Source organism: Elephantulus edwardii, unplaced genomic scaffold (assembly GCF_000299155.1).
Source record: "Elephantulus edwardii isolate Elephantulus edwardi_28Jun2011 unplaced genomic scaffold, EleEdw1.0 scaffold00289, whole genome shotgun sequence".
NCBI lineage: Eukaryota > Metazoa > Chordata > Mammalia > Macroscelidea > Macroscelididae > Elephantulus > Elephantulus edwardii.
The window spans coordinates 1,291,492-1,302,635 of record NW_006400039.1 but is presented as its reverse complement, the minus strand read 5'-3'; the positions used below and the strand labels follow the sequence as shown (position 1 = coordinate 1,302,635).

Sequence of the window (11,144 nt, the reverse complement as noted above, 5' to 3'; positions counted from 1 at the left end):
GGGGAGCAGGGAGGCCGGACGGGGAGCAGGGAGGCCGGACAGGGAGCAAGTGGCACAGAAGACAGAGAAGCAGTCTGAGGACTTCACTCAAGGACAAGAAGACTGGGTGTGGACAGCAGGCAAGCCACTGCCAGAAGCCACGGAGGAGACATGGAGCCATGCTGCTAATGCAAAGGTGGTGCCCGTCTGGCGGCTCAACTCCCCGGTGCTCCAGGGGAGGACAGGCAATCTCGCCCTGCTCCCCACCCGAGATGTACAATCTCCCGAAAACCCGCTGAATGGTCAGCACTGAGTCAAAACCAACGTGCCAGCCAGGGGTCTGAGCTTTCTGAGTTTGTGGCTGTCATAACAAGGTCAATGTGTGCAAAAATCAACTTAATTCAATATATAAATAAAAACTGGAAAATGAAGTTATAAACAATAAAATGTACAGTATCACCAAAGAAAACAAAGTAGGCACATTAAAACATTCTTATTTACATGTGCTGAAGATCATTCAAAAACGGCTAGAACAATACACAGACAGGGACCTGCCAGAGGTTCCAGCAGGATTTAGAAGAGGCCATGGCACCAGGGATCTCATTGCTGATGTCAGATGGATCCAGGCTGAAAGTAAGGAACACCGGAAGGATGTCTATTTGTGCTTTGTTGACTATTCAAAGGCGTTTGACTGTGTGGATCATGACAAGTTGTGGCTGACAGTGAGAAGACTGCTCATGCGGAACCTATTCCTGGATCAGGAAGCTGTGTGAGAAAGGAGCAGGAGAGCACTGCATGGTTTGGAGTTGGGAAAGGAGCGCATCAAGGTTGTACTCTTTCTCCATGCCAATTCAATTTGTACGCTGAGCAAATTATCCAAGAAGCTGAACTCTGTGAGGAGGAGTGCGGCATCAGGATTTGAGGGAGATTTATTAATTGCCTGCATTATGTAGATGAAACAACCTTTCTGGCTGAAAGTGAAGAGGGCTTGAAGCACTTGTTGCGGAAGATCAAGGAATGCAGCCTTTGGTACGGATGCGTCTCAATGTCAGGAAAATGAAGATTCTCACCACTGGACCAATATAGGCAGCATCATGACGGATGAGGAGATTGAAATTGTCAACAGCTTCATCTTGCTTGGATCCACAATTAAAACCCTTGGTACAAGCAGTCAGGAAATAAGGAGATGCACTGCACTAGGAGTCTGCAGTTAAGGACCTTGTCAAAGTATTGAAGAGTAGTGATGTCAGTTTGAGGACTAAGGTGCATCTGATTCAGGCCATGACTTCTGATCACTTGCTCTGCATGTGAGACCTGGACAATGCATAAGGATGAAGAGAAAGAATTGATGCCTTTGAGCTGTGGTGCTGAAGAGCACTAAGCATCCCATGGACGGCCAAGAAAACGAAAAGACAGACGTCTTGGAGAGGGTGCAGCCGGGGTGCTCTTTGGAAGCAAGAACGATTAGGCTTCACCTCACCTACTCTGGACATGTTCCCTGGAGAAAGACATGACACTGGGAAGGGTAGAGGGTCGGATCCTGAACCAGGTGAATTGATACGGTGACTGTTGCCATGGGCTCTTGTGTGTCAGGAAGTATGAGGCTGGCACAGGATAGAACAGGGTGCAGATCTTTTGTTCACAGGTCGGTGTGAGTCATGCTCGACTCGACAGCACCTAACAACAGTACACATACACAACACACACACCCCACTCCCAGCTGGAACAGCCTCGAAAAACAGTAACACAAACCCACACAAAACCTGCACACGTGTGTTCCCAGCACCGGAGTCCACACAAGCGGAACTGTCCACTGACAATGAGGGGACATATCGAATGGGTCTATTTAAAGCTAAAACCACCCTATGGCCACCATGAGGACCCCACTCCTGGCAACCCCACTGGGCTTCCAAGCTAGAATTCTTTTTTTAAAATTTTATTATTTTTGTGTGTGTATACTGTCAAATTGGACCTGATTGGGATAGGAGGAGATTGCCCCTCCTTCTCCAGCAGAGCATCTGGTGGATTTGAACTGTGTGCCTCTGGGACTGCAGTGCAGTTTCTTGCCACTAGGCCACTAGAGCTCCCTCCCAGCTAGAATTCTTAATGGGAGGAAACCACCTCAATTTTTATTCACAGTGCAGCTGGTGGATTTGAAGGCCACCCTTTTGATTAATGTGTGACACATTTTGCTACCAGGGGTCCTGTCCTTATTAAAAACAAAGTTGCAGCGACTCCATGTACAGCATGCAGGAGCCTGGGAGACAGGAAGCTGAGAGAGAAAAGCCAAAGGCCCACGTGGCATCTGATGTGTGTCCACGAAGAGCAGACACTCAGGGTCAGAAAGGTGAGTGGGTGCCCGGGGGCAGTGGGCACAGGCCGCCTTTCTGTGGTGACACGGATGACCAAGTGGACAACACTGTGGACACACGAAACATCAGAAAGGGGGACTTGAAGTGGCAAACTGGACAGCATGTGTCACACACACGACACGCACGTACTACAACCCAGCAAGCCTTGGGGAGAGAAATGAAAGACCTCCACAGGGGACTGGCCTCTGTTCACGGGCAAGAGAGTCATTGCGAAGAGGTCAATTCTTCCCAAAGGGATCTGGAGATTTAACACGGTAATCGGCATTTCAGCCACCTTTCAGGGGAGCCCTGAGGGCCGTCCGGGGGGCTGCTCCCGTGCACCAGCAGGTCCTCGAGACAAAGAGGGGCAATCATCTCTCGTGTGACCCAGACCCTGAGATGCACGGTGGACAGGAGGGGGTCTGCTAGAATTGCTTCCAGCCCCACAGCCACGAGCAGCCCAAGTGTTCTCAGGAAGGAATCCAGAGCTGGGGTTCACACGACCGGACGTCAGGACTGACGTAAAGTCACAGGGATGCAGACAGTGGGGACGGGCCTGGGGATGAACTCACAGAAGAGTAGATGAAGAAGGTTCCAGACAATGAGGACCCACCCACAGTCCCTGATACACAGCAAGGAGGCAACGAGGCCAGAGTCACTGGCGGGTCTCAGGGGGGAAAGGTGACTCCACGTTTACTCAGAGCTTCCCTCCAAAGCCCCCACCAGGGAGCTCTGAGAAACAGCGACTTCCCAGCCGGAAAGCGCGCCAGACACTGAAGCCTCAGTTCTCCCACTTGTACCTGGGCCTGAAGCTCAGGACAGAAGTCCCACCGCGCACCCCACCCACACTCAGGCCGAGTTAACCCCACTCCAGTGACCTGAAGGACACACGACAGCCCCCACAGTTGCTGGGGGGACACTCCACAATGCTGACGGCAAACGCTTCCTCCCCTGCGTGGTGCCTTTAACCACCGCACCACCAGGGCACCTGGACACCAGCTGCACCTGCTCAGCCACAGGCAATGTGAGGGGCTGGGGAGAGCGGAGAGTGGGCACGTCCCCACCCTCGCCCCAGACTACTCAGACTCCTGTGCTGGCCCCCCTGCCCCGGGGCCCAGCAGGGGGAAGGGCCACAGGCCTCATACTGTGGGAGATGCAGCCTGACACACACCCCCTCCTTCCAGGAAGACCACTGCCCGCACGGAGCCCAGGCGGGCACCCACATGTCCAGTGAGAAGAGTGAGTCCATCCACAGAGAAGTTAGGTGGCACTATTGGGACAGTGCCCTGGGTCCAGAGCAGGCCAGTGCCCAGACCCTGGGAGAGAGACATGTGCCCTGGACAGGGAGGCGAGTGGCCACGGGGGTCAGACACCTGACCGGGTCGAATCCACAGGTTCAAGGCCCTGCACGCCTGCCCTGGGCGAGCACTGCCTCCACGCACGGCGACTAGTGAGCAGGAGACTGATGAACGAGGACACGCTTCCAGAGATTTTTAGGAGACACATTCCAGGAAGGACAGTGTGGAAATCAACGTCAGCCCACTTTCTAAGCAAACAATTTAAAAAAAAAATAAATAAAAAAAGGTACATTGCAGGTAGCAAGGTGCAGTCATGCAGGTGTATTCTACAGAGAACAGTTCCTCCTCGGAGCCCCAGGAAACAGGCCCCGGCTGAGCCCACCAAGCAGGGGCCTGCAGGCAGAGGCGCCAAAGCAGAGGACGTTTGTGCCCATGACTCTGGGCCAATCTGCTTGTGCGGACTGTGAGTGGACCCACGTCATTACTGGCAGGTATCTGATGCCTCGGTCCACGTGCTTGCAGGGCTGGGGTCAGCTCAGGACAAACGGTGAGCCCGAGCCCATGGCCTCAGCAAGGTGGCCATCTCAAGGAGCATGCTGCTAGACCCTGGGCAGGAGGTCCCACTGGTGGGGCCGCCTGGGGCAGTGGCTGCAGTCCCTGGCCACCTTCAGCAGACAGGACTGTGCAGGGCTGTGCTGGTGGTGAGGGTTCCAGGCATGGGATCCCCAGACACTACTCTTCTGCTAGGGACCAGGAATCTGGAGTCTGTGCTGTCTGTGGCCAGACCACTGCTGGGCAGTGAGGACACCATCCTGGGTGGGAGGGCTGAGCTGGGGCCTCACGACCCAGTACAGCGGACCCCCAAGCCCCAAGCCTGTAGACTCCTAGCCCACCCCTCAGCCGATGGGAATAGACAGCACCCCCCCCCATCACCAGCCTGTAGACACCCGGTCCACCCCTCGATGATAAGCACCACCCACCCCCACTCCCAACCTGTCCCTCTGGGACAGGGCTAACTGGTTAGGACAAGCGCAGCCACCTTCCTCGTGCTCCCAGGAGCAACATCTGCTGTGTTCAGGATGCCGGGGGTCAGGAGAGCCGCAGGGAGGAGCCCTGTCCCTCACCTTTGAAGATGCACACTAGGGCAGGGGCAAGGGTGCCCTTTGGGCCACTCCCTAAGAGGTGTCAGTGGTGATCAGAATTCTCAGAGAAGCCATCAGCCAGTCCAGCACTTAGATGAGCTGTAACCCTGAAATCACAAACCCCTAGTCGAACGGCCAGTGTCGAGCCCAGTGCAGACATCCCAGGATCAAAGGAGAGCAGAGACTGAGGTTGGGGCGGAAGATGAGGGAGAGGAGTGCACGTCAGGAGGGGACTTGGGGGGACAGCTTAGAAAGGGGGTTACCATCAACATCAGTGAGTGGCACATGTGGGGGTGTGGATGGGGGCCTGCGGACAGGCGAGGGGACTGTGAATGGGTGGGAGGTTATGGGCAGACTCTGGCTGTGGGTGTTAGGGTGGCTGTGGATGGACAGGGGTGTTGTGGACGGGGAGATGGGCTGTGGACGGGCAGGGGGCTGGAGATGGGATGTAGTGGATGGAGAAGGGCAGTGGGGGCTTTGTAAAGGCAGAGGGATGTGAATGGGGGGCTGGGGATGGGTAGGGGGTCTGTGGAAGGGCACGGGGCTGGGGCAGGCAGGGGGCTGGGGATGGGAGGTGGGGGCTTTGTAAAGGAAGAGGGACGTGGACGGGGGGCTGTGGATGGGCAGGGGGCTGTGGAAGGGCACGGGGCTGGGGCAGGCAGGGGGCTGGGGATGGGAGGTGGGGGCTGTGGAAAGGCAGAGGGATGTGGATGGGGGGCTGTGGATGGGCAGGGGGCTGTGGGCGGGCGGGGAGCTGGGGATGGGAGGAGAGGGCTGGGGATGGATGGGCAGTGGGGGCTGTGGGCGGGCGGGGGACTGTGGAAGGGCAGCGGGATGTAGATGGGGGGCTGGGGATGGGAGGGAGGCTTTAGACTGGTGGGGTCTATGGACGAGTAGAGGGCTATGGATGGGCCGAGGGGCAGTGGATGGATGAGGGGGCTGTGGACATGCGTATGCTCTCCGTGTGTTCTCAACTGATCATTCAGGGATACAAGAAGGGTGGAGGCAGGGCTGTGGGGTGACACCCACTGAAAGTACCCTACAGCCTGGTGCAGAAGCGGCGCGGGAGGATGACAAATGAGGGTCTTGGAGTAAACCCTTGCTGTTCCGCTGGGCATCACTTCCTCACGCAGCTCAGCTGGGGTAGGCCCTCAAATCTGGCCCCACACCTGGGCTAGAGGGGAGGGGGTTGGAAGGGGGGAGGGAAGGCTGTTGGAGTGGCTTCTGGCCATTCTCAGTGACCCTGAGCCCAGGGCTCAAGTCCTTAGGGTTCTCAAAGGTACCATGAGGCCAGGAAGGCAGTGTGGCATCATTTCTGCGGGTTCCACCCCTCTCTGCCACCAAAACCGTGCTCTGCTGGCCACCGGAAGTGACCACAGTCAGGCCTGTGAGTGGCAGATGACAGAAGGGTGTTCAGCACGAGTGTCTGGGGCGTGAGGATGAAGGCTCTGGACTCTGGCCATTCACAAGCTCACCCCCCCATCTCCTCACACCCCAGAAAAGGCTCTTCTCCTCACAGAGTGGAGATTGCGGCCCGTCTTTCCACTAAACACCCCCCGGTGAGAGCCTCCGGGTGAGGGCTAGGAGGGGTCACCCCTGGAAACCAAAGAAAATGCCCCAAAATCACAGCCACAGGGCAAGGGAGCTGCCAGAGGCCCTTAGCAATAGCACTGCTCTGCAAGTCCAGCTGCTCCCCACGGAGGTGAGCCCTGGGGCTCCTGAGGGTGCGGGTGCAGAGAAGTGAACCTCATCCACGACAGGTGAAGACCCTGAGGCAGAGAGGAGCAGGGGCTCACCACAGTCACTGCGTGTCTCGGGGTCCCCGGGAGCCTCTGAGAACACGGGGTTCATCAGTCCAAGAAGCGACCAGGGATCACAATGCCCAGGCTGTGAGGGGCAGTGAGGGTGGCTTGGCTCCCCAACAAAGTGCATGCAGAATTACCCAGGAGGCGGCCCCAGAGCACGGGCTGGGGGCAGGCCAGTGGGGACACCCTCCCCTGGCTGCCTGGCCCCATGACTCCCTCCCCCACCCTCGTCCAGAACCTGCCAGGCGAACGCCGGCATCACTGCTGAAAACCCAGATTTTAACCAAGATGCAGCAGCCCCTTCGCTGCCCCAGTTAGGCGCTCTGGGTCACACGGACCTGGGGGAGAAGCCGCTGGCCACCGCGAGCTCACATGCACCCAGGCCACCGGCCCATCCCACCATGACTCCCAGACTCAAGGCCTCCTGCCCCCAGGAGAGGCTTGGGTCAGGAGATGCTGGTGGCCTCCTGGCTCCTCAGACCCCTCCTCAGAGGTTGCACTTGACTGATCTGGACACCACAGTGTGAGACCTGGGCAGTCCTTGTGTCCTGTGCCCGAGCCACTCGTGGGAGCAACGGCCCAGAGCCCCTGAGGAGGTGGGCGTCTCCTCTGTAGGGCGGTGGGAGGGCTGTCCCACACGCTGCCGAAGTCCCTCGTTCCCAGCATAGAGACAGCTGCACCCCAGAGTGGAATCAGGGCGAATGGCTTGGGCCACCTGCTTGGCTGGGGATCCCTCAGGGACAACCTGGTGGCCCATAAGCTCTGCAAGGGGCTACTATAGTCTCTCAAAGGGACCTGGGAACCCCAGGCTGCACTTTCTCAGCACAAGGCTGGGGAGCCCCCTCTGGCCAGGACCGCACCCACCCTGGGCCACACCATCAGCAGGGGCAGAGGAAACTGCAGGCCTGCAGATTCCGAGGCCCGGGGGTGGGGCCCACAATAGGGCTCCCAGCAGGAGTCCAGCCAGCACAGCCTACTGCTCAGAGCAGGACCCCCGGGGCCTGCGCCACACCATCCCAGGAGGTCAGGCCCCAACGGACATTAGCCTTTCATTAGGTGCTGTTGTATCCACTCAAATTCACAGAGTGCCTCTGTGCAAGAAAGATCAAAATCCTGCCCCGTCCCGTGGCCCCTCCCCATCTGCCCTCAAGTCCACTGTTGTTGCAGCCACTGCACCAGTCTGTCTCCTTGAGGGACGTCCTCCGTTCCCCTGATGAAAAAGGTTGTTGGAACTTCCAAACCCACACATGCGACAGAGCACTCTGACCCCACATTGGTTACAGCCTCGGAACCTCCCAGAGCACACACGTCGCTGCCTTACAGGCACTGGGAGTCAGAACCCAATGCTGGCACATCACCACAGCCACCACCACCACCATTACCTCCATGACCAACACCATGACCACGACCACCCCCACCACGACCACCACCACCATGATGACCACCACCACCATGACCACCACCACCACGACCACCATGACCACTACCACCCCCACAACCACCACCCCCACAACAACCACCACGACCACTACCCCCCCACCATTACCTTCATTACCAACACCACCATGACCACCACTACCATCAACACGACCACCATGACCACCACTACCATCCCCACAACAACCACCACCACTGCCACCATGACCACTAACAACAGAGCCAGGACCACCATCAGTAACTTATGTAAGTTCTTGTGTTCTAGAGATGTAAAACCATCACACCGTGAGGAGAATGGGTCCAGGGAAGGGCCTCTCCTTCAGCCTCTTAGGACGAGCCTGCACCAGGGTCCAACCTGGTGATCAGTCTGCTCTCTGCCCTGATTGGACAGTCCACTGAGAAGGGGCAGGGTTGCCAGATCAAGGCTTCTATCTCATCAGGACACAGGGGGTACCGGGCACAGGCTCCATTGCAGCCCTTGTCCAGTGGGAACCTGGAACCCTGGGCAGCAGTGTGGGCTCCACACATAGTTCAGGAGAAGTTCATGATACTGGAGCTGGGAGTCCCCAGTCCTACGCTCCAACCTCAGGATCCTCTACCCAGCCAATCCTGAGAACATGACACGAGCTCAATCTATAACTGAAAGCCTCCAACTACAGAATCCTGACTTTACAAGTTCCAAAAGAAGGTCTCCCTAACCAGGGGATAATCTCAGGGGGTTTATCCAGCTCTGCCCTCCCAGCCCACTCCCTGCGCAGGGCTGCAGACATCCCAGGGGACTCTTTGGCCCAGATGAGATGACCATAATGCCAGACAGAAAGTGACCTGGCACAGGTCAAGACAAGAGTCGTTGGCTGTGCGTGGTGCAGTGCCACGTGGGGAGAGGAGGGAAACTGAGCTCTGAGTTCAGCCATCCAGGACTGAGAGCCTTCAGGCAGGTCCCTGGACCACAGAGACCTACTGTCTCCATTTGTCCCGGGGAAGCAAAGACTAGGTCCTGTGCGCCTTGACCCCATCCGTGGTGTGTTCTCAGCCCCTGAGCTTGGTGTTCTAGGCCTCGCATCCCCTGCCAGTCCTGAGCCACTCCAGCTGGCCCCGAAGCCAGGCTGCCTGCGACAGGAGGGTGAGCAGGACGCTGCGGCCGCCTTACCTGCGTAGCCACCGGTGGACTTAATGTACATCTGGCTGTACTGCTCCTCCACCATGGTGTCGTACGCCTCGTCATCCTCCTCATCCTCCTCGTTGTGGTAGGAGGTGGGGCTGTCGGTGGTGGGCAGGCTGCTGGCCCCCGGACTGGTCCTCTCGCCCTGGGCATAGGGCACCGGCTGGATGCTGGGGATGAGGGTGGCCAGGCTGGGCACGCCGTAGTAGGACACGCGGGGCAGCTTGAGGGGGGCTGTGCCAGCCGTCACCGTGGCACCTGCTGCCGCTGTCACACCTTCCCGGGCCCCCGTCTCCAGTGGCCGCTTGGTGGCCAGGCCTGGGCCGGCGGCGTGCGGCAGCTCCACGGCCTCATGCTTCACACGGGTGAGCAGCGGGATGGGTACCGAGGGGGACACGACATAGGGCGTGGCGGGCTGCAGCTGGTTGCAGGGGCTCTGGGGCGCAGAGCCGGCGTCCTCAATGACAGCGCTCTGGGAGTCGCAGTGGGGCGAGCTCACCTTGAACATGAGGTCGGTACCGCGCTCCACGATGTGCTGGATCTGCAGGAAGCCGGCCGTGTACATGACCACTAGCTGCTCACTGGCCGCCATGGTCAGCTTGCCCGTGTAGCAGAAGGACAGGATTTGCTGGAAGCAGGCGGGCGGGACGGTGCCTGGCAGCTCGAAGGCGCTCTTGCTGTTGCCACTGAAGAGGTCTCGGAAGTAGAGGCTGCTGGCAGCCAGCACGGCGCGGTGGGCCTTGAAGGCCTGGCCCTTGACCACGATGGACACATCGCAGTAGAGGCCCAGCAGGCGCTGCTCGTTCAGACAGCCCAGCACGGTGTTCCCAAAGTTGGGGATCTCAATGTGCAGCATCTGGGACATGGTGGCAGCAGGGGTGGCGGGCACCCCTCAGACTCTCAGCGCTGGAGCAGACCAGTGGGGCTCATCTGCAAAGAGAGGGAGAGTGGGCAGTCAGGATCCTGCTGGGATGGGCCCTCTGCACCCCCAGACCAGAGTCACTCCCGGGAAAGGGCCTCCCCCGACTGCGTAGCCAAATCGAGATGGCAAAGAACTGCTGCAGAAAATGCCAGGAAGCTCAAGGACCACTCCAGCTGCCCCCACAGCTTCCCTAAGCCCCCCCCTGAGAGCACAGGAGGCCACCAGCCACCTCCTGCCTCAGAGGACAAATGACAGCTGTGACCTGCAGGAGGACACAGCCAGGAGGGACAGAGGGGCCTCTCTGCTCCCCAGGAAAAAGTTAAGGCGGAGAACAGCTCACCGCTGTGGCCCTCAGTGGGCAGGCGGGGCACAGCGGGGCAGCGGGGGTTCTGCCCCCCCCCGGGGGTTCTGCCCCCCCCCGCAGATGCCTGGCCCTGCTGGGGAGGGGCAGTGGAGAAAGGAGGGGGTGGCCAGGGAAGTCAAGATGAGAGACCCAGCCAGTTCCCCAAGGTCCCAGCCACCTCTGCCTGCAAGGGGAGCTCTGGGAGCCGGGCTGAGGGGGTCTGAGCTGCGCCTGGACTGTACAGGGGACCTGGGGTCCAGCCAGGACGCTGAGCTGCCCGTGGCTGCTGTGGCCCAGGAGTTGGGAGTCTGTCGCAGGAACGCTGTTCTCGACCCCGTTCCGCGCCAACCCAGTCCCGCTCCAAGCCCAGGTAACTAAAGGGGTCACAGCTGCGGAAGGGGCGCAGGGGGCTGGAGAGGGGCGCTGGCCAGTCCCCCAGAGGCCGCTGTTGACCCAATGGCAGGCTGGGAGGGGCGGGGGAGGGGACGGCCGGGGAGGGCGCAGGTCCAACTCCGGGCAGGCCGGCCGGTAGCCGGCACAAAGGGCCACTCTGTCCCCCCCCCCAGGGGAGCGAGTGCGGGGCCGAGCGGGGCGGCCGGGGGTGGGGCGCGCGGGTCCCTGTGCGGGGCAGGCGCGGGGCGGGGATGGGCGCGCTCTTCCGAGGCCCGCAGTGCCCGCTGCGGAGAAGTTGCCAGCGCGGCGGGC

General features: G+C 59.3%; 1 protein-coding gene across 1 annotated transcript in view; it reads right to left on the bottom strand.

Moving 5' to 3' along the window:
• The window catches only part of NACC2 (NACC family member 2, BEN and BTB (POZ) domain containing), a 41,989-nt gene extending 31,881 nt beyond the window's left edge, over nucleotides 1-10,108 (bottom strand). The window contains exon 1 of the mRNA XM_006900577.1: nucleotides 9,163-10,108. Within this exon, the coding sequence (XP_006900639.1) occupies nucleotides 9,163-10,039 (877 nt within the window). The 5' untranslated portion in view covers nucleotides 10,040-10,108. The remainder of the gene's footprint in view (nucleotides 1-9,162) is intronic.
• Between the last annotated feature and the right edge of the window lie 1,036 nt (nucleotides 10,109-11,144).